This window comes from Emys orbicularis, chromosome 16 (assembly GCF_028017835.1).
Source record: "Emys orbicularis isolate rEmyOrb1 chromosome 16, rEmyOrb1.hap1, whole genome shotgun sequence".
Lineage (NCBI taxonomy): Eukaryota > Metazoa > Chordata > Testudines > Emydidae > Emys > Emys orbicularis.
The window spans coordinates 10,330,221-10,353,988 of NC_088698.1; the positions used below are offsets into that span (position 1 = coordinate 10,330,221).

The 23,768-nt window shown below is 40.1% G+C and overlaps 1 protein-coding gene across 1 annotated transcript in view; it reads left to right on the forward strand.

Moving 5' to 3' along the window:
* CCDC60 (coiled-coil domain containing 60) overlaps positions 1-23,768 on the forward strand; it is a 110,175-nt gene that overhangs the window by 26,273 nt on the left and 60,134 nt on the right. The window contains exon 2 of the mRNA XM_065417495.1: positions 23,155-23,247. Coding sequence (XP_065273567.1) covers positions 23,155-23,247 — 93 coding nt within the window. The remainder of the gene's footprint in view (positions 1-23,154; positions 23,248-23,768) is intronic.

Here is a 23,768-nt window from a genome sequence, read left to right on the forward strand (position 1 = left end):
CCTGACATAGACTCTAAAACTACAATCTTTTAAAAACTATTGCAACTAAAGTAGTTACTGGGTTAACTGCACCCCTAACCCCCTTCTTGTCTCTTCTGGTGCACCTCCTTCCAGGCCTAAGGCCCTGAGCCTTCACTTCTCTTGGCATGGGATTATCCAGGCCTTGGGTAACAGTCTTATTATTTTGAACCAAAGTATTTCTGAGAAAAAAGATTTTATAACAGACTATACACATATCTAGTTTACCAGGTGGGGAGCCTATAAAATTCCTATATAAGGTCTGGGTGGCAAATCTGTTGCCTTACCTCACAAGACAGTTCACAGTTCTCTGCTTCAAGGAGCATGTGTCCTTAAATCCTGCTCAGTCTTTTGACCACTCTACTTCACAGGGTCTAAGTCACTTTTTAACTGTTTATACAGCTTTGATCTGTTAGCTCTTAGCATTGGTAAAACAAAGCTTGCAATTTTGTTGGAGACCGAATGTAGGATCCTTGAAGCTAATAGCTTTCCCCATTTCAAGCGTATTCTTATCTGGGACTTGTTGTTTTCATCCTGGCAACAATCTTTTGAACTAAAGCAATATAGGCATATCCTAAACATTCCACTAACCCAATATGACTATACAGTGTATCTCAATGAATAAGATCATATACAGTATTCATAGAAGTATTACATAGCAGCTCCACGTCTGCCAGAGTTAGCTCAGACTCTTTTGAATTGTCAGAATGCAGAACATTTGAGAGAGCAGTTTAACTGCAAAAATCTATGTCTGTAAGAACAAAGGTTAAATTATCCTCATATGCAGCCATATAGCGACTGAAACTCTGACTGTGGTACCAGAAGCTCTAATGGTGTGGAGTATTGGAGAAGCATCTGTATTGCAGAAAATGTTGCAGATGGATGAGTTTATCTAGCCAGAAGGAATTCTGCTTTTGCTGCTGGATCATATAATGTTGAAATGAACTCCTGAACAGTCACTTGGGGCAATACCTAATAGCTGAGTGAACTCTGCCATGGGACCAGCTGCTTGCCTAGGCTCATATCCTCCCTTTCCACATAAAAAGAGAAAGACAAAGGAAGGTGTGGAAAGTATAGATCCACTGCTTACACAGCGCTGACTTTCCAAAGTGCTGGGGAATGCTCGACCCCTGGCTCTGTCCCAGGCCCCGCCCCCACTCCACCCCTTCCCTCAAGGCCCCACCCCCTTGCCTCTTCCTCCCCCTGTTCCACCCCCATCCTGCCTCTTCCAACCCAGTTCCGCCCCCTCCCTTGAGCACGCTGCGTCCTTGCTCCTCTCCCCTCCCCCTCCCCCCCCACCTCCGAGCCTCCTGAATACTGTGAAACAGCTGATCATGATGGGCGGGAGGCATGGGGAGGGAGGGGGAGGCGCCGATCTGTGGGGCCTGCCGCTGGGGGTAGGGGGGCTGATAGGTGGAATCTGACTCCTGATAGGTGGCGTCTGACCCACAAAGTCGGCGCCTATGACTGCTTAGCAGGGAAGGAGAGCTAATATGGATGACATCAAGAATCCTTATTTTCCTTCAATTATTACTAAACAGGCTAATTGTGAGCAAATCCTTAAAACAATTAATATTAACACCAAGGAGGAAGGAACACAAGCCAGAATAGGGAAAGAACAGGTTAAAGAATGTTTAGATAAATTAGATGTAATCAAGTTAGCAGGGCCTGACACAACTCATCCATACGTAAGAAACTAGCTGAAGCAATCTTGGAACTGTTAATCATTGTCTTCAAGAACACATGAGAGATGGGTGAGGTGAGGTCCAAGAGGACTGGAAAATGGCCAACATAGTTAAAAGGGAAAAAAAGAGGACCTGGGGAATTATAGACCACTCAGCCTATCTTCAATACCTGGAAAGATACTGGAACAAATTAACAATCAGTTTGTAAGCACTCAGAGGATAATAGGGTAATAAGTATTAGCCAATGTGGATTTGTCAAGAACAAATCATGTCAAACCAACCTAATTTCCTTCTTTGACAGGGTTCCTGATCTAGTGGATGGGGGGGGGGGAGCAGTAGACATGATATATCTTGAATTTCACTTTTGACACAGTCCCACATGACATTCTCATAAGCAAACTAGGGGGAAATGGTTTAAATGAAATTATTATAAGGTGGGTGCAATAACTGATTTAAAGACCGTACTCAATGGTTTGCTGTCAAACTGGGAGGACGTATCCCACAGGGGTCTGTCCTGGGTCAAGTACTATTCAACATTCCACTTCATTATCCATGTCATTAATGAAAGAGTATGCTTATAAAATGTGAAGATGACACCAAGCTGGGTGGGGTTGCTAGCACTTTGGAGAACAGGATTGGAATTCAAAATGACCTTGACAAATTGGAGAATTGGTGTGAAATCAATAAGATGAAATTAAATAAAGATAAGTACACAGTATGACACTTAAGAAAAGTCATGCACAAATACAAAATGAGGGATAACTGGATAGTTAGCAGTACTGCTGAAAAGGATTTGAGAGTTATAGTGGTGGATCACAAATTGAATATGAACCAACAATGTGATGCAGTTGAGAAAAAGGCTTGAGGTAATTGCCCTGTGTAGTTGGCACTGGTGAGGTCTCAGTTGGAGTACCATGTCTAGTTCTGGATGCCACCTTTTAGGAAAGATGTGGACAAACTGGAGAGAACCCGGAGGAGAGCAACAAACATAATAAAAGTAGGGCTGTCGATTAATTGCAGTTAACTCATGCGATTAACTAAAAAAAAATTAATCGTGATTAAAAATATTAATCGCAGTTTTAATCGCATTGTTAATAAAATACCAATTGAAATTTATTAAATATTTTGGATGTTTTTCTACATTTTCAAATATATTAATTTCAGTTACAACACAGAATACAAAGTGTACAGTGCTCACTTTATAGTACTGTTTTTATTACAAATATTTGCACTGTAAAAATGATAAAAGAAATAGTATTTTTCAATTCACCTCATACAAATACTGTAGTGCATTAAAAAACAAAACAATGCAAAACTTTAGAGCCTACAAGTCCACTCAGTCCTACTTCTTGTTCAGCCAATCGTTAAGACAAACAAGTTTGTTTACATTTACAGGAGATAATGCTGCCCACTTCTTATTTACAATGTCACCAGAAAGTAGGAAAAGGAGTTTGCATGGGACGTTTGTAGCCGGCATTGCAAGGTATTTATGTGCCAGATATGCTAAACATTCATATGCCGCTTCATACTTTGGCCACCATTCCAGAGGACATGCTTCCATGCTGATGAGGCTCATTAAAAAAAATAATGCATTAATTAAATTTGTGACTGAACTCTTTGGGGGAGAATTGTACATCTCCGGCTCTGTTTTACCCGCATTCTGCCATAACATGAAATATATAGTAGTCTTGGATGATGACTCAGCACATGTTGTTCATTTTAAGAACAGATTTGACAAAATGCAAAGAAGGTACCAATGTGAGATTCCTAAAGATAGCTTCAGCACTCGACCCAAAGTTTAAGAATCTGAAGTGCCTTCCAAAATCTGAGAGGGATGGGGTGTGGAGCATGCTTTCAGAAGTCTTAAAAGAGCAACACTCCAATGCGGAAACTACAGAACCCGAACCACCAAAAAGGAAAATCAACCTTCTGCTGGTGGCATCTAACTCAGATGATGAAAATGAACATGCATCGTTCCGCACTGCTTTGGGTTGTTATCAAGCAGAACCCATCATCAGCATGGACGCAAGTCCCCTGGAACGGTGGTTGAAGTATGAAGGGACATATGAATCTTTAGTGCATCTGGCATGTAAATATTTTGTGATGCTGGCTACAAGAGTGCCATTCGAACACCTGTTCTCGCTTTCAGGTGACCCAGTAAACAAGAAGCGGGTAGCATTGTCTCCTGCAAATATAAACAAACTTGTTTGTCTAAGCAATTGGCTGAACAAGTACTATTTCTTGTGTTTTTTACAGTGAAAATATTTGTAATCAAAAATAAAGTGAGGACTGTACACTTTGTATTCTGTGTTGTAACTGAAATCAATATATTTGAAAATATAGAAAACATCCAAAAATATTGAAATTATATTGTATTCTATTATTAACAGTGCGATTAATTTTTTTTTAATTGCTTGACAGCCCTAGATAAAAGGTTTAGAAAACCGGACCCATGAGGAAAGTTAAAAGAAACTGCGCATGGTTAGTCTTGAGAAAAGAAGACGACAGAGGAGGGACCACATAATAGTCTTCAAATATGTTATGGGCTGTTTTATAAAAAGGACAATGATCAGTTGTTCTCCATGTCCACGGAAGGTTGGACAAGAAGTAATCAGCCTAATCTACAGCAAGAGAGATTTAGGTTAGATATTAGGAAAAACTTTCTAACTATAAGGGAGGTTGTGGAATCCTTATAATTGGAGATTTTAAGAACAGATAAGACAGGGATGGTCTAGGTATACTTGGTCCTGCCTCAGCACTGCGGTCTGGACTAGATGACCTGCAATGTACAATATAGGATTTTATCTAACTTCTGAGGCCGTACCCCTTTTTTCATATTGCAGACCTGCTGTTCGTGTTTAGTTGAGAGGTAGCACTACAGTTTTGTGGTTGTCCCTGCCCTCCTCAGAGGTTAGAGCAAAGCCAAATCCAGCTAATAGCTATTTCTCTGCCAAGACTTTGCCTGGCAGTGGGCTGAAAGCAGCTGAAATTGATGCATACTGTTCGTGACCTACCTGCAGAAGCGACAGTTTAATAGCAGAATAGAAATTAAATATTTACATCAAATTCATAAATAGATAATAGAGGTGATACCCTTTGCTCTGTTTAACTCTTGAGCAGTTATGACATGGTTGAAAATACTGCTAATTCTTATACTGTGCTCTCATTGCATTGCATTGACAGAATAATTGAAAATCCATACCAATTCTCCTATAATTTAATTTAATTTAAAATCACTGCGATTACATTCCTAGACCAGTAGTTTTCGAGTTCTTTTAAAAAAAATTGAAACTGAGACTAGGTCTAAAAATACTTCAGGTAAAGGCTCCCTGTTTTAAGGTGGAGTAAGAAAATCTCTGCACAAGTGTACTAATAAGTAAGGACACTGGAATCTAAAGACTGGTGTATGCATCCTCCCATAGATAGAATGTTTTTATGTTGTTTACCCTACTTCTGTGGTGCTGGGTTTTTTTTAAGGACCTATTTTTAAAATTCTCCCTCAAAATTGTACAATTTTAAATTGCAAAAAGGAAAGGAAATGATAAATACTAGTGGAGAAAGAAAAACACATGATTTAAAAACGGGGATTAAAATTTATGGTGTTTTATGATGTAGGGTTGCGCATTTCTACTTTTAAGGAACTGAGATCCCCATGCCATCTAACAGAGATACATTTAACTTTTCAGCTAACAGAAGCAGCAGATTGATAGGTTTCAATATCTACCTCCTACTTCTTCAATTTTTTTCCTCTGTCTCCTGAAATGTAAGAAATTAATGTTTGGAGTCAGTGGCAGCTAAACTGACAGTGGATCAAGGCTGTGAGACAAATTGCTCATTACAGTTCAGGGAACCGCACAGACAGCTGTGTCATCGCTAGAGCATTCTCAGGCACTTTCAACCACTAGTTCTGAGTGGGCAAATGTTGCCATTGTCTGCTGGTGAAGCTTAGATGCCGATTTCTGGAAAATAAGCTCATTTTAAACTCCCATCAGAGACATTTCTGCTTTCTTTTTGTCATCCTGTATCATGCCTGTGTCACCAGGCAGCAGCCAAGGTTGTAAGCAATGATGACAATCAACGAAAAATGAGAAATTAAATCTTGGCAAGACCCTGACAATCCTTATCCAGGTTCATCAAATGAGAGTCTGGGATTGTTTGGGGGTTGTTGTTTTTCCTTGCCTTTTCAGAAAGCTCACCAATGTTGGATTCATCCAGCTCTGCTGCCTGACAGTCGGAAATCACTCTTATTGACTGTGCACCCACTTCATCTTTTAGCGAACAGCAGATAAAAACCACCCTTCTTCGAGCAGCCGTTATATTCAATTATATCTCATCAGAGAAGCTTCAGTTATGCCCTTTTATAAAAAGCAGTTTCCAGTATAGTAGTTTTGTCTGCAGTTCTTTTCTTAGCTGGCTCAGTATGCCTATTCTCCTAAATTAATGTTAGTTTGTATTACCTGCACAAGACATTTTAGATTTGAAATAGTGCAAAGCAGTAACTTGCAAGTCAGAGTGATTTAGCCATTGGAGACATTGTTCTGCTGCAACAAAGATACATGTTTTGGGAGTGAGGCTTTCAAGCATTATTGGGTATAATAGAAAATTGCACAAATACAAGTCTTAGTAACTTTGTAATGTTTTCTTGTGGTGCTAGCTAAAAGGACACTGTCAATTGAAAACAATGATTTAATGGATGTATGGCATGATGAAGCATTAGGACTAATGGAATACAACCCTAGAAATCAAAACAGAGGCAACTGGACTGCAATTATGATACAGTCTCTGCCTACAGTTGTCATTACGATCGCAAAATGTCACCGGTGATAGTTATCCTTTGGAAGGTCAAGTATCAATGGAGTAGGGAATAAAGGGAATGGTGTAGGAAATAAAGCTCACCAAGTCATACTGTTTAGGGATGAGTTTTTATTGAGAGTTTTAGGTGGTAATGTAAAGTTTAAATGGTTTAAATATGTCAACATAACCCTCAACTGGTGTAAATTACTGGTGAGCCATCGTTGCCTTTAATATGCACAGTTTAAATATATTTTTTTCTATATCTCAATTACTAATAAAAACCAGTCAATGTAAACTTTGCACTTTGCATTCAACAACACTTGTGGAATTTCTTTAGTTTTTTGGTTGAATCTACAAGTTAGTATCTTTGCTTATAGAGTAGCTTGGAGGCATTTTAAAAAGTAAATCTAATTAATTCATAATACCTTGATATTGTCACTTAGAATATGACTTTTTAAAAAATACAAACAATTTTACACCATTCCAAATGATATGATAGTATAAAAATTAATCTGGGAGAGCTTTTTCTTTCATTTTATAGTATTGGTTAAAGCAAAATAATAATGTAATGATGTTATACTGAATAGCCTCACTTCTCAAGTATCTGAAATCCTGTCCCCATTGAAATTTATGGGAGTTTTTTTGTTGATTTAAATTGGGTCAGGATTTCACTCTCTGCTTTCAGCCCTGTATCCCATAATATACTGAAGGAGTCCAGGTACCTGCTGACCACACACCTCACATATTATATAAATAATAAGATTCCAGGGCTGTCATGCCATGTGTCACATTGAAGCCTAGAATGTTGAGTTGGTTTGAAACAATGGAAACAGCTACAAACATGTTTAAGAGCTCTTTTTGTTCAGAATATCACTGTGTTCCGCTATCACTGGGATAAGTGGTCTGTTACTGTCATAACTATAAAGGGAAGGGTAACAGCCCTCCTGTGTACAATGCTATAAAATCCCTCCTGGCCAGAGACTCCAAAATCCTTTTACCTGTAAAGGGTTAAGAAGCTCAGGTAACCTGGCTGACACCTGACCCAAAGGACCAATAACAGGACAAGATACTTTCAAATCTTGGTGGGGGAAGGCTTTTGTTTGTGCTCTTTGTTTTTGGGGGGAGTTCGCTCTTGGGACTAAGAGGGACCAGACATCAATCCAGGCTCTCCAAATCTTTCTGAACAAGTCTCTCATATTTCAAACTTGTAAGTAAACAGCCAGGCAAGGCGTGTTAGTTTTATCTTTGTTTTCTCAACTTGTAAATGTACCTTTTACTAGGGTGTTTACCTCTGTTTGCTGTAACTTTGAACCTAAGGCTAGAGGGGGGTCCTCTGGGCTCTTTAAGTTTGATTACCCTGTAAAGTTATTTTCCATCCTGATTTTACAGAGATGATTTTTACCTTTTTTCTTTAATTAAAAGCCTTCTTTTTAAGAACCTGATTGATTTTTCCTTGTTTTTAGATCCAAGGGGGTTGGATCTTGATCCACCAGGAGTTGGTGGGAGAAAGGAGGGGGAATGGTTAATTTCTCCTTGTTTTAAGATCCAAGGGGTTTGGATCTGTACTCACCATGGAATTGGTAAAGAGTCTTTCAAGGCTACCCAGGGAAGGGAATTAGCACATTGGGAGTGGTGGCAGCGGACCAGATCTAAGATGGTAGTTAAGCTTAGAAGTTTTCATGCAGGCCCCCACATCTGTACCCTAAAGTTCAGAGTGGGGAAGGAGCCTTGACAGTTACCATCCAAGTTCTGAGCCGTTTTGACTTTACACATTACACCTGTGTGGTGTACAGCTAAATAAGGCATGTATCTATGCTGTGCCAAGAGTCCTAGACCATTGTGCTATTATAGATAACTCAGCCAATCACCACCTTTATTCTACAGGTAATTTGCATTCAACATTTTCATTGGTTGTACAAGGGAGACTGTACAGATAGTGGATTACTAGGCCCAACTGCTACACCATACCTATGAAACAGTACAGATTTTCAGCTACTAGGTCTTTATAAGCTTGATCACATTCCCATTGAAGTTAATGGCAAAACTCCCATTGGCTCCTATGGTGCAGGATCATGGTCTATAAGAACACTGCAACATAAGAACGGCCATACTAAGACAGTCCAGTGAGCAAACGAGGGAGAGAAAAACTCCTCAAAAATTCATTTGGATCTCCAAAAGCATGTTGATTATGCATAGACCCTGTGTTTTCAAGAGTTCACGAAAGCAGGTTTGTGTTTTACTATTAATATTAAAATCAAAAACATCAGAGTGGCTGTACTAGGTTAGACCAGTGGTCCATCTAGCCTGATATCCTGTCTTCTGACAGCGGCTCGAGCCCAGAGCATGGGTTTGCATCCCTGACCATCTTGGCTAATAGTCATTGATGGACCTATCCTCCATGAACTTACCTAATTCATTTTTTAACCCAATTATGCTTTTGGCCTGCACAACATCCCCTGGCAACAAGTTCCACAGGTTGACTGTACGTTGTGTGAAGAAGTACTTACGTATGGTTTGTAAACCTGCTGCCTATTCATTTCACTGGATAACCTCTGGTTCTTGTCTTATGTGAAGAGGTGAATAACACTTCCCTATTCGCTTTCTCCACACCATTCATGACTTTATAGACTTCTATTGTATCCCCACTTAGTTATCTTTTTTCTAAGCTGAACAGTCCCATTCTTTTTAATTTCTCTTTGTATGGAAACTGTTCCATACCCCTAATCATTTGTTGCACTTCTCTATAGTTTTTCCAATTCTAATATATCTTTTTTGAGATGGGGTGACCAGAACTGTATGCAGTATTAGTCTGTGTGTACCATGGATTTATATAGTAGCATTATGATATTTTCTGTCTTATTATTTATCCCTTTCCTAATAGTTCCTAACATTCTGTTAGCATTTTTGATTGCTGCTATATACTGAGCAGATGTTTTCAGAGAAAAATCTACGATGACTCCAAGATCTCTTTCATGAGCCGTAATAGCTAATTTAGACCCCTTCATTTTGTATGTATAGTTGGGATTATGTTTTCCAATGTGTATTACTTTGCATTTATCAACATTGAATTTCATTGTTATTTTGTTGCCCAGTCACCCAGTTTTGTGAAATCCCTTTGTAACTCTTCAGTGTCAGCTTTGGACTTAACTTTCTTGAGTAATTTTGTATAGTCTGCAAACTTTGCCACATCACTGTTTACTCCTTTTTCTACCTGATTTATGAATATGTTGAACAGCACTGGTCCCAGTACACATCCTGCTCTTTACCTCTCTCCACTGTGAAAACTGACCATTTATTGCTACCCTTTGTTTCTTTTAACTAGTGACTGATTCATGGGAGGACCTTCCCTCTTATCCCATAACTGCTTAGTTTGCTTAAGAGCCTTTGGTGAGGGACCTTGTCAAAGGCTTTCTGAAAGTCTAACAACACTATATCCACTGGATATCTCTGGTCCACATGTTTGTTGACCCCCTTCTCTCCCCCAAAGAATTCTAATAAATTGGTGAGTCATGATTTCCCATTACAAAAGCCATGTTGACTCTTCCCCAACGTATTGTGATCATCTATGCGTCTGGTAACTCTATTCTTTATTATAGTTTCAACCAGTTTGCTGGGTACTGAAGTTAGATTAGCTGCTATCCAGTCATCTGGTACAGAGGTTGATTTTAAGTCATGGGTTACATACCACAGTTAGTAGTTCTACAATTTAATATTTGAGTTCCTTTGGAACTCTTGGGTGAATACCATCTGGTCCTGGTGTCTTATTACTGTTTAATTTATCAGTTTGTTCCAAAACCTCCTCTATTGACACCTCAATCTGGGACAGTTCCTCAAATCTGTCACCTAAAAAGAATGGGTCAAGTGTGGGAAGCTCCCTCACATCCTCTACAGTGAAGTCCGATGCAAATAATTCATTTAGCTTCTCCGCAATGGCCTTGTCTTCCTTGAGGTCCCCTTTAGCACCTTCGTTGTCCAGTGGCCCCACTGATTTTTATGGCAAGCTCCCTGCTTCTGATGTACTTTTAAAAAAATTGTGCCTTTTGCTAGTTGCTCTTCAAATTCTTTTTTGGCCTGACTAATTATACTTTTACGTCTACTGCATTAAGCAATGAAATCACTTGTGATTAAGCAATTCAGCTTGCACCTCAGGCTCCTGCTTTAAAAAAAAAAAAAAAAAAGGCCTAAAAGGGGGACCATAGTCAAGAAGATTGCTGACCCAATTCTGGTTCTAAAACCCATGGAGAGGCTGTTCCATAGGATCTTCAGAATCAGAGTCAGAGAAGTGTATTCGAGGTAGACCCTAAGGGTCAAAGGGCAATGGCTTACATAAAATACACACACACACACACACACACACACGTCCATACTCTTGACAGGATTAATCGGTGAGGAGTTTACTGTGTAAGGGATAACTGTCAACTGGAATATGGGCACACAATGCTACTTTTGTAATGTGGACCAAACGCATCTTTGGTTTGACTCCACTGAAGTCAGGACTTGTACTCCAAGGATGAATTTGGCCCTATGCCTATGCCTGTTTGAGTGCAATTGAAAAGTGGTCCAGAATTTGGCTTTATATTTATTTTTGTCCATAAACATTATATTTTCAATACCTGGGGCATCTCCGTTATTGTACATCTATTTATATAGCAGCCACTGAATACTGTTGCCTAATACTCTTTTTTCATTTATTTAAAATATTTTTGCAAGACAATTAGAAAAAGCTTGACATATTTTTATTAATCTAGGTATGCAACTACATCCACAAGTGTATGTTCTTTTTGTGGAATAAACAGCGATAGTTGTCTGAAAAAAATAGAAATTGAAAGTTGGATCCAATTTTGTGAGGTACAGATGATGAAAAACTGACTCTTTTTGGATTGCCAGATGTAAACTATTCATTTTACAGGTCATTAACTCTCTAGTTACACCAACTCAATCATGTGAATTTGTTAAAATATGATTTGGAATATTCCAAAAGATTAGACTGCACAAAACACATTGAAGTTTTAATTTGGAAGAAAAAATTGTTTATATTAAGCGTAAAGTAATTCCATAATGAAACTAATATTATTCTCACTGTATAGCTCAGGGGTAATTATTTTTTGTCAAGATCCAAATTTACAGAGATCCTCTTACATTTTTTGCACCAAAAGGTGATGCCTTGAAAGAAACCTAGGATAGTTTGCACTATAATGGTTCCCACAGCCTTTTCCACAGTAGGAGCAACAAATATAGTGGAGCCATTGGTCATCCTGAAAGAAGAGACCTTCAACAAAGCAAGGTTGATGTGAATTCAATGGGCCAGCAAAAAAAAAGAGCTACTTCTGCATTTTATTTTTTTGCTACTAATGTACTGTACAAATGTTCTGGGAGTACTTTTCCAGGAAGGATTCAGTCACATGGATAGAGAAAAATGGAACTGTCCAGTTGTACTGGAGAAATGTATTTGGAGGATGAAAGGAGAATGAAATACAGCATTGCAGAGTTCAGGGCACTGAGGGAAAATCTTCTTTTTCATTCATATGTTTCAATTTGGAATAGGGGTTCTACGTTCTAATGTGTCATCAATATATTTACTTTGTCTTCAGGAAAGCCAACTCCTTCAGAGTAACAAATCGCAGGGTTCAACATAGAAACCTGGTTCAAGGTTTAATACTGGAACACATAGTCAATGTGCAAATCTGTAGGGGACCAAGTACTAATCATTTGTTTCTTGAAAGCCACTGATTTACATCAGTTTGGTGATCCAGAGCCTAAATCAGAGAGTAGGGGAGTGACAATCATTTTTTGAAACACCTAACAAATTGTTCACTGTGAGTTATGCTAAATTACAATTGATATAGGGAAAAATTATATCTAAATGAATGCTTTTGAATGTGAGCAAGCAGAGGACAGAGCAAGATTGCTTTATTCATTGTCCAATGAGACCTTAAATTTCCTTATTGCAATTTGCAAGGACTGAGAATGTAATCACAATCAGATAAGTCACTTGTGAATAGCTCATCATTGACAGTTCTAGTTTAGGACTGTATAAATCAAATATTCTGCAAATGAATGAATCCAAGATGGATCTATTTTGCATAATCCTAAATAGGAAGATTTCAGTTTTCTGCATAAGAAAAGGTGTCATTAGCAGTAGACCTTCCTCAGTTTTATTGCAGAAATGGTTCACTAATGTCCACACTATTAAAAATCTTGATGCACAGCCAAGCTCAGGATAAAGATTCTGATCAAATTACCCTATTAGTCTAAAGAAATTAGCAAGTCTTGCCCTGTTGTTTCTGTTGCTCATAGCTTTCCTTTAGTGAGAAGGATTTGATATTTTCAAAGAAATATGGAAAGCTAGCTTGTCGGTATACAAGGCATATGTTAGAAGGGCATATAGAGTTCATTGGCAGAAGATTATATTAACCTAAGCTGCTGTGTCTATAAGCAATTTTAGCCTTTCATTTGCCCCACAGAAGCTGCTTGATATTTTCTACAGTAATCGGGGGATGATCTGCTTTCTGCAACATTAATAGCCAAATTTTGGACCAAGATGTACATGTGTGGTGCTCATTGAAGCTTATTGACTTCAGTGGAAGCTACTCATAAACAGAGAGCAGAATTTAGCTTTTAGTAATTCAAAAAACTCTAACCTAAAACCCAGTATCCTTTAGAACACTCAGTTCTCCTCATGCACTGATTGGTCCCTGCCAATCCCCCTTTCAGTATTGTTTGCAGAATCACTTTGTCCTTGTATGCAAGCTGTGAACCACTTCTGATTCTGCCTTCCCTGAGGTCAGAGTTCAATGTCTCTGTGTGGCACCTAGTCGATGATTGTTCCCACTAACAATCTCCAAGACCCCAGGGAGGTTGTCTTAGTATTATTATTGGCAAATTACAGAAAAATAGAGAACAAAATAAAAATAATTAAAACTAAACTTGCTTCAGATATTACATCTGAGATGTCAGTAAACGCAAAATAGTCCAGACAAAACTGATGAAACCCCCTTGTGAGTCATATGACTCTTTTGCACTCTCTTACATAAAAGGGCTGTTTAAAAAAAACTATGAAAGTAACTGTAATCTCAGAGCTTGTTACAAGTTCTAGTGACTGATCCAGCCTATGCTATGTTTATAAGGGAAAAAATATATATACTTGCTTCCACATCCACAATTTCTTCCAATGGTAGTGCCTGAGTTCCACCATAATTGGTTGTTCATTCTACCAATATTTCCCCCTGCCATTATGCCTTCTAAAAAGACTTTCCTCTTTCTTAAGATCAAGGAACTTTTAGGATTTGGCTTATTTTATATAAAGTTCTTTAGAAAGAGCAGCCAACTTTTTTTCTTTTGAGACTGACATATTGGACCAGCTGTTGTGTGAGGAAATTGTGCCAAGAAGTCTGTCATGTTGCATTTTTCACTTTTTTTGTTTTTTTTTGTGTGGCTTAAAATGAATTTTAGTTCTTAGAAGAGATGCCAGCTTGACAGCCTTACAGACTGAAATACTCTGTTTATCCACATAACAAGCAGCAGTAGTGCAAGCTTGCCCTTACTATCACCCTGAAAGCATATCTCAATTTGGATGACAGGAAGGGATGCCAATTATGATGATGGCTTTGATCATGAATACATTTATTCACTAGTATCGAGACCAAGACAACTTCCCAATGGGTGAAAAGTTCTATAGCCAATTTCTACCACCACAGCCATACAGTCCTCAGCATTTTTCATTGCTATCTTCTGGGTAGGTTGTCGTTTGAAGCTCTTTTCCATTACCAGCATGACAGTGACAGACAACGTAGCCAGTCTTTCTGAGATTTTCTGGACCTTTTGTTGGTACTTTTGGTAAATGTCAATGCCATTCTGTCCAGACAATACATTATCTTTTTGGCATGACTGCACTTTAAATGGAGATGGTAAAAAATACAAATGTTCATTACAAAAATTGTTGAATTTTTGAAAAATGTTGACCATTTTTGGAAATTCTAAAATTTGTGATCAGCTGAAACATCAAGTGCTATTTACAAAAAGAGAGGGTCAAGTCTGTGTATTTTATCTGCTACACTGTTCCTACACCATTGTTTTGTGTTCTATCCCTGTTGTGTAGAGCTTACATGTAAGGGGAAAATTCTTAGTTATATGTGTGGGGCTGGAGTTGCATGCTGATATTGAGTGAAGAATTTAGCACACTATTTCACACTTTTTTTATTTTAGTTGTCTCTCCTTGGGAGCATGTACTTTTTCTTAGCAGTAACTCATTCTCTCCTCCTTTCTCTGCCAAGTGACACCCTACATCAATCAGTACATAAGTGATATCTCCTCCCCTACCTGCACAGAAATTGCCTAATGCCTGGGCCTTTAAAAATAACTCCCATTTGCAACTCTACTTTCCACCATTTTTGCCCCTTCACACAGCACAAGACAGTGGCCAGGTTGTTGAGCACACTTGCCAGACCATAGGCACTGGTGCACTCCTAGATGTAGCTCATCTTATCTCAGAACTCAGGGGGTTGAGCAGTCTTGCCACTCTGTAGATTACCGCCGCTGCCAGTTAAGGTGACCTGCATTCCTCTCCAAGACAAGTCGTAAAATCAAGAAGGAAAAACAGAGGGAACACCAGCCAGTGCCTAGAAAGAAGATGGTTAATACAACTGCATCCAATCTGGAGCAACTCACACACAGCTACTTAACATAGCCCCAAATCAGACAAATACCAGAACTTCATCTTCATGCTGGTCAGTGCAAGTTCTGTGGTGAATAAACCCTTCACCATCCATGATCTCACTGCCGGTAATCAGCCAGATCTGCTCTGCATCACAGCAACCTGGCTAATTTGCACCATGTGATCAGTGTTGGTTCATTTGAGGACATTCACCACATATTCAGAAACACGGAGAACAAATCTGGAGGTGGACTATCCTTTCTGTTCCCTTCCAGCCTCAAATGTAAGAAAAGGTCACTCAAGAATCAAATGCCTTTGGGTGCAGACTCTTAACTGATGAGTCCATGGACAAGACTAACTACAGGAGAGGAATGGTGTTCTAGTGGTTAGGTTGCTAGCCTGTGATTTGGGAGACTGGGGTTCAGTGCCCTGCTCTGACATGGACTTTTTGTGTGACCTTTGTTAAGTCACTTAGTCTCTCTGTGTCTAAGTTCTTTATCTGTAAAATGGGGATAATAGTCTTCTGCTTTGCAGGGGTGTTTTGAGGATAAATACATTAAAGATTGTGAGCTGCTAAACTACTGTGGTAATGGGGGCCAGATAAGTACCTAAGCTAGATAGCCTTAGGTCCTAGTAGAAATCTTCATTGCTATCAGGTGCTCAAATAGCCAATGCATCAAACACATCCTTTTCCATCTGTGACTAGCCAGAAGATTATTCCCCATCATATGCGCACAGCTGGCCACATTGAGCTATGCGTTTTTTACCTCCAGGCTTCACTATTGTTACTCATCTGGGGATGAAGCCACAGGAGAGATGACATTTTGGCCTACCTTACTAAAATGCATTTATAAGAATAAGTGCCATAGCTTATTAAACTTATCCAGTCAGCAAATCATTTCCTCCTCAGCAAATCATTCCCCCACAGTACAGGTATGGAAGAAACATTAAAGCTTAGTAGGAAACAATAAATAAGATTTTCCCCTCCCTCCCCCCCCCCCCCCCCCCGGTGGTGAAATGGACAAACACATGATTTATCTAACATATTAAAACAATAACGTGTACATTCAACAATCTTCAGTGCTGAGCAGTGGTCAGAAATAGCCATTCCCCTTTGCATGTATTTGTTTATTTTACTGGTATCTTTCCATTTTGTGAGAGAGGAGTGCTTTGAAGTTCCCAGCATGTCTGGCCTTTTCTTTAGTTTCATGGTCATCTTCAACTTTGCTGTTCTTCATCCTCTGCCATGAGGCAGTCATGCTTCTGTATTCTGCAGTTTTTATTGATTTGGTCAGAAGTAATTAGAGAGATAATTATTTCTCAATTACATTTCCTTGAATCTCCTGAGGCTGTCCAGCTGTGCCTTTCCCAACCCCTTCTCAAATTAACTTTGTTCTCACTGTGGAAGAAGACAGAGTAGCCTGTTCTTTTTCTGTTCTTTTTCTCTTGAATGGAGACGGTGCTCTAGAAGATACTGATCAAATAATTTTATTAGCAACTCCTTTCTGGGTTCACAAATGCTCATATTTTAATATAGCATTCCAATAAGAGGAAGTCCAGCATCTGACTAAAAATTGTCAAATTTCAAAGCTGTTTATATGTGTCTAGCCCCTTCATTTCTGACTGGAACTCTTCAACTTCTTTCCTAGTTCACTTGAAACTCCTGTTTAAAGTTTACTGAATACCAGAATGATATACCATTCTCACTCTGAAAGGCAGATAAAAAAAAAAATTCAGTTCAGCACAGATTACATTCATTTCTAATGGGATGGATTAATGCAATCCAAAACATCTTATTTTTAAATATAAAATGGGGGGAAGCATTTATAATTTCGACATCAGCAATGGGGTGATGTCTAGAAAACCTTAACCAAGAGCGGAAATACTTTCATTGGTCAGACACTACAAAACACAGTGAATAGATGAGTTGGGAAGTGTTGCATAAAACTAAACCCTTTGGCATGTTGCCTAACAACCACATCAATGAAACAAAACAAAACACAAGAGCAAACAGGAATCGGAGATGCAAAAATAGAGATGTCATGTACAAGTGTGAGAAAAGTTTTCTAACAGCTTGTGATGACCCATTTGAAATACTATGTATCTTAGTAACCCTATCCCTCTTAACCCTAACCCTAATAATACAGTCACTCAAGGAGCCAACATGAATTCCTAGCAGAGTTACACCAGGGATTAATTTGTCCCAAGAATTTTAATTACCAAAAAAGTAACAAAATTAGGTCAGTGTTCCTTGGAGACAAGGATCTCCAGGAGGTATAATAATAAGCTGAGGGAAACAGACTGGATAAACAAAACAAGGCTATTTAAGCTTTTTTTCAAGTACAGAAACAGCAGGGTTTTGGCTCCTTTCTACGTTCCTTTATGATCCCCATCATCACAGCATCTGAATTCTTCATAAATGATAATGAATTTATTTTGCAAAATCCCTGTGCTGGTTAAGTCTAATGGGAAGTGTGGTTTATTCCAGTTTTACAGATGGGGAACAGAGGCACAGAGAGAGTCAGTATTTGATCCAGAACCCCTGGAAAGACTCCCATTAACTTCAGTGGGCTTTGGATCAGGGATCTGCCTGGGGTCACACAGGAAGTCTGTGTCAGAGCTGGGAATTGATCCCATGTATCCTGAGTTTGTCTTGTGCCTTGAGCAAAAGACCTCCCTTTCCTCTCCTTTTACATCCTTCATGTACTATTTCCCTACTCCTCCTGCACTCACAGCCCGAAGGTCATTGCATGGTAACTACTGCAACAGCTCTACACTAGCCAACTATTCCCCTCAGCAAAGAGAATTCTCAAATGGCCAATTTAGGGTGCTTTGCATCATTAGACTGGTGTAGTATACCCATAATGGATCAGAGGATCTGGCCTTGTATCTAAGAATTTCTGTTGTGTCTGTTTTGTTTCTGTGGGTTTTTTTTAAAAAAAGACTAAGCACTTTTTAAATATTATTTTGAGCACAATCTTAATTCTACATTACTCATTCTTAATGAAGCTTTTTGCCTTGGAATCTGTGTTAAATTGCGAATTCTCCTTCAGTCCTTATTCCTCTGTTTCACATTTCCTTGCCCTAATGGAGGAAAGAGGAGGAAAGGGCCAGTACTAAGCAGTTGCTGTAAAAAAGTAAAATAAAATAAAAGCTCTGAGTACTGCACTGGAACTCAGCTTGACTACTGCCTATAAAAAACAACATTCAGAATTCAGTCCAGTAGGCAGCCAAAACATGAAGCTTTGGCACCTCCACATCAAGGGTTTCATGAGAGCTGATTAGATTTATTGATATGATTAAGAGTTATCTTTACTAGGTTGATGGTAGGCAGGCAACAAATGCACTAAGTCAGTCATATGGCTAATGGGCGCTCTGTGATGGAGGAAGCTCAGATTCATTTCAAACACATTAACATTTTGCTATAACTATAACTGTAAAGCAGTAATAAAACTCCCAACTCATGCATTACTTTAGAAGGCAAAGGAATGCAAGCAGTGAGCCAATTCACCTACCTTGGCAGTAACATGCAAGCCAATGGGGATAGCCAGAAGGCAATAATATCACAAATTGGCAAGGCAACAGCTGCATTCACCAGTTAAAACAAGATGATCATTGAAAATCTACCACTCAAAGACCAAACTATGAATCATCAACTCAAATGTTATTTCCACCTTAACATATAGATGTGAAAGCTGGAAATCCACCAAAGATATAGACAGGTGACTAAATGCCTTCAAAAGCAAATACCTCAGGAAAATACTAGGAGTTCAATGGAAAGAATTGATAACAAATGCTGAGATCTGTCAGTGTTCAACAACTCTTTATCTCCAGAGTTATCCAGAAAAGAAAATGAAAATATTTGGGACATGTTTTAAAAATGAAGCCCCAGAGTGTCGGCTATGGCAGGGATGCATGCACCGGATAGCTATAGAAACACACAAAAGGAGGCGACTGGTAGAATCACTCTGTCAAACAGTACTTAGACGGGAAACTTATGGAATTTAACAACATAGAGGATGGGTGAAGTATGGCCAAGGATAGACAGGGAAGGTGGATCTTCATTTGTGCCCTAAGTAACATTTGTTGGGCACAGGAAGGATTCAGATTCAGTTTTGCAAGAACAGAGCTGGGCCCAATCAGGTAGCATCTAGCTCCACCTGCTGTAGCTTCTCTGCAGTTCATTTGTCTCCACAACTGCTAGGTACATACATCCTGATCTCAGCAAAAATTACTGACCTTAATCATCCTCATCAGAAATGTTTTTGGATGATTTCCCATGCGATCTTGCTTTGGGTCATGTTTCCATAGATAATTTATGGATTTTGATATTTATAAAAATACCAGCGGTTCATACATATGGAATTATGTGATATTATGTCATGGCAATCCAGTAATATTGAAAATGGGAAATGATCACTGGAACTGTCCTTTAAATATTTAAAAAGGAGATGGGATTTTTCCTCATAGCCTATTTATTCAGAGAAACAAAAACAAAAAATAATAATCCTTTCGTGAATCCTGCACATAACATGTCATATTTGTCTATGTGGATCATTTCAATAATATTATGTTGGGAGTTGAACAGATGAGACATTTCCATATTGTTTTCGTCACTTTTTCCCATTTCAGACACTGCAAATTAAAAAGACAGAACTCTGTTATTATATGATGGTGTTGTGACTACCCATGTACTATTTCAAGGCTAGATTCTGCCCTGGGCTAACGTCGTCTTGCAGGGGACTGGGTGTAAGGACAACCCCCTCATGTATTCTGTTTTAGGGCTGCCTGAGTCATATCTCCAGTGCTTAGGGGAGTGCAAGGGTTGTGTCCCAGCTACTCCCAACAAAGAGCGACTGGGCAGATTTACCATGAAACAAACCATGCGGTGGCACGGGGCCCCCAACAACAGAGCCCTCCCCCCCCCCCCAATGCAGGACAAATATCTGACAACCTGCCCCCGAGTCCCAGCCAGCAGCGCAGCAGGGCTCAGACTGGCAGGCTGCCTGCATGCCGTGGCCAGTGGCCCCACGCCGCTCCTGTAAGCGGCCGGCTGCTGGCATGTCTGTGCGTGCCCCTGGCAGGGGAGGGGAGAGGTGCTCCACGCACTGCTCCTACCCCAGGCAGCGCAGGGAGACCCGCTGTCTCCCACCCCCCAAGGGGCACGCAGAGACATGCCAGCAGGAGGGCTAAGGCGGCTCCCTGCCTGCTCTGCCTCCCTCCCTCCGCACTGCTTCGCTCCCAGAAGTGGCCGGCATGTCCCTGCGGCCCCTGGGTGTGTGTGTGTGTGTGTGTGTCTCTCTCTCTCTCTCTCTCCGCGCGCTGACCCTGCCCTGAGTGCCAACTCCGCAGCTCCCATTGGCCAGAAACTGCAGCCAATGGGAGCTGTGGGGGCGGTGCCTGCGGGCAGCAGTGCATGGAGACCCCCTGCCCCACCCCCACCTAGGAGCTGCTGCCAGATGGGGGTGTGTGCCAATCGCTTTGGGGGCCGTGCTGCCCAAGGTAAGTGCCCCCTCCAGCACCCCAACCCCCTGACCCAGCCCAGAGCCTGCACCAAGCACCCAAACTTCCTCCCAGAGCCCGCCCCCTCCTAAACCCCAACCCCCTGCCCCAATCAAGGTATCTCATTTTATTTTAATTTACTTCCCATTACTTATAGGAGGAAGGTGAAGAAAAAAAGAATGAAAAACGGGGGGAAGATAAGGGAGAATGTTCTTTTTCTTGGCTGGGTCCCGAGGGTGAGGCCCCAAAAGTGAAGCTGCACACCGGGACCCACTAACTCTAAATCCGCCACTGGCAGAGAGTAGCTGGAGGCATGTCTCTGCCCTTCCTTTGCCTCTCAGTAGCCAGTAGAGCTGCCATCCGCAGGAGCAGAGGTATATTGTATCCCAGAAAGGATGGTCACAAATTTATTCTCCACTAATGCAATTGGGAATTCAAGGGAGGAGTTGAGCCTGTCTGAGGAACATTGCCTCCTGATGCACTTGCTGGGGTGCTGTAGCTTTGCAATGACCCTTACTCCATGGTCTAATGGAAGAAGTGTCCTGTACTGCTGCTCATGGATATAAACAACTGATGCAATCTTTGGGCTAGGTTCTGTCACCCTTACTCACATTTAGCTTTATCTTATTCCACAAGCTAGCACACTGATTTTAGTGGTATTACTTACAGAGTAAGGATACTACTCAGCATAATAAATGACACAGAATCTGGCCCTTGGTGTCACTGGCTGGGAAAGACATACTGGCAGGAGCGGACAGGCAAATAACTCCACTGATGCTGGGAAGAGAAGAGAACCTCAATGAAGGAGCAAGAGTGAAGAAAAACCAGAAAGAAAAATGACACATGGAGGGAAAGAGGACTGAAGGAGGCCTAAAACTGCTCGAAATTTCTTTGAATGGACAATTTTCACCCTACTCTGAAAACAGCACCTGGATGCATGCACGCACATGCACGGGGTATTCACCAAAACATCCAAGTCCATTTCCTTCCGGAGTTTAATCTATATTCTTATGAACAACAAACAAACTGAGATTCCATCTGAGCTGGCAGGTTCTATGTTATTTTTCCCTGCAAGCCGCCTTGTTTCATTCTCCTCGCCCCTCTCTTCACATAGAGAGACCATGGTGATAGATCCTCACTCCTGGGTCCATACTCCAAGGCAGAAGCTTCCCAAGTTCAAAGTTTTAAACTGGTGGTTCCAGCAGCAGACATCTCCTGCCAACCCCCACAGTGAAAGTTGGTGCCTACTAGTGCTCCTTTCTGACAGTAGGATGGCTTGTACAGGGAAAGGGCTCTCCGGGACCACTGAATCCGGCTTCTGTGCATATAGCTACCTTTCGTTACCTCAACATTCCATCTGCTATCTTATATCTTTTCCTCAGAATATCCCATCTCAACCGCTGGTGCTTTGATCCTAGTGCCTTACTTTCATTTTTATAAAATTGTTTTCATTTGGCCCCATTGGCAGTCAGTCTTCAGTCAGTTGACTGCATCAGTCAACACACTGGAACATCTATCCTGACAACTTTCCAGTGTCTGAGGACTTTGTTCCTCCCTCACTTGGCCTTTGTTCTAGGTAAAGTTGTGTGTTGGTTGGCGTTTTTTACACCCTCCGTTCCTTAACACACTATTCTGGTGGTGCTTAACACTTACTGCTCATTGAGCACTTCACCCAAAGCACTGAGTATGGTATGCATCGAGCAGACCTCTTCACCTTCAGTATACTGTCAGCTCTGCCCTAACCTTCTGGATGCAGCTAACCAAAGCCTCTGGCTAGTCCTGCTTTAATTAAATTAGTCAATAAACCAGCTCCTTAGTCCAAGAATACTGCAGGAAAAATTAATCATTTTGCTGTCCGCTCAGCCTGATCACCATGCATAGTTCAGAGTTCTGTAAGCTTTTGTCTTTTATTAAGACATTTAAAATAGTTTTTTTTTTTTGTACCTGTGGAAATATGTTTTCCTCCTACTTGGAAAAAAAAACCTGGTGCTTGGAGGACTGAGGAAGTGCCTGTGTTCCACTTCAGGGGATTGCATGTGTGTGCTGAAGCACAGACTCAAGAGTGGTGATCTATGACAATGTATAACTTCAGAGAACAGCAGTTACAGGTAATTAATTTCCTATTTATTCCAAGTTTGGGGAATTGGATTTTCCTTTTAGGTTAGACGCAGTGACCCATCTAAACAATTTTCCAAGAGAAATGTTGTTATTTAAAGCACTTTAAGCACTCAAGCAACTTAATTTAAAATCTATGCATGCATTTTGCACAGTGGTGTGTTTGAATATGCCTCAAATGTGAATATATTTTTGTGTGCCAAAATTACACAGGTTTGTATGCCTTTCTTCATATGAAAATTAGCTGTCATTTATGACTAAATATGCAAAGATAGATTAGCACAAGAAAATTGATTTGTGCAACTAATTTTGAAGATCTTGTTCTTATATTACACAGATACTTAGCAGTAGCAGTACAAAATAATTACGTTTGACTTATTTTTTTAGGAACCAATAAAAGAGGAGGTATCCACTGCTCAGGAAGAAGTACTAAAGAAAGTGGATGCAGTGACTATTGCAAAGATTTCCCCAAGACCAAAGGTGAGTTTAAATTGCCCACTAAGGTCCTCATTCAGCAAAGTACTTAAGCACATGCATAATTTTAGACAATAAGACTTACCCGCATGCTGAAAGTTACCTACGTAAGTACCTTGCTGAATCGAGGCCTAAATCCTTACTCCACATCATGATACTACATCATTACTTTTAACCTAATTAAACACTTTTCTCAAATAGCAGTAAGAAATCCTGTTTTTTCTCTGGCTGATAAACATTCTAAACTTTATGGGCCAATTCTCCTTACCCAGGTAAATCTACCATTGAAGTCAGCAGAAAGTTTGCCTATGGCGAAGGACTGCAGGATTAGGTCCTAATTTGATAACACTATTGCTGTTAATGTCCATGCTTACTAATGGTAATCTCTTCCACTCTGTTCATTTGAATTTACACGTTATAAAAGGCCTGGATCTTAACCTATACTGATGCTCAATGCAGAAATGGTTAGCACATGATTATAGTTTTCATTTCAAACAGTTATTTATATTTGATTGATTTTTAGAGCA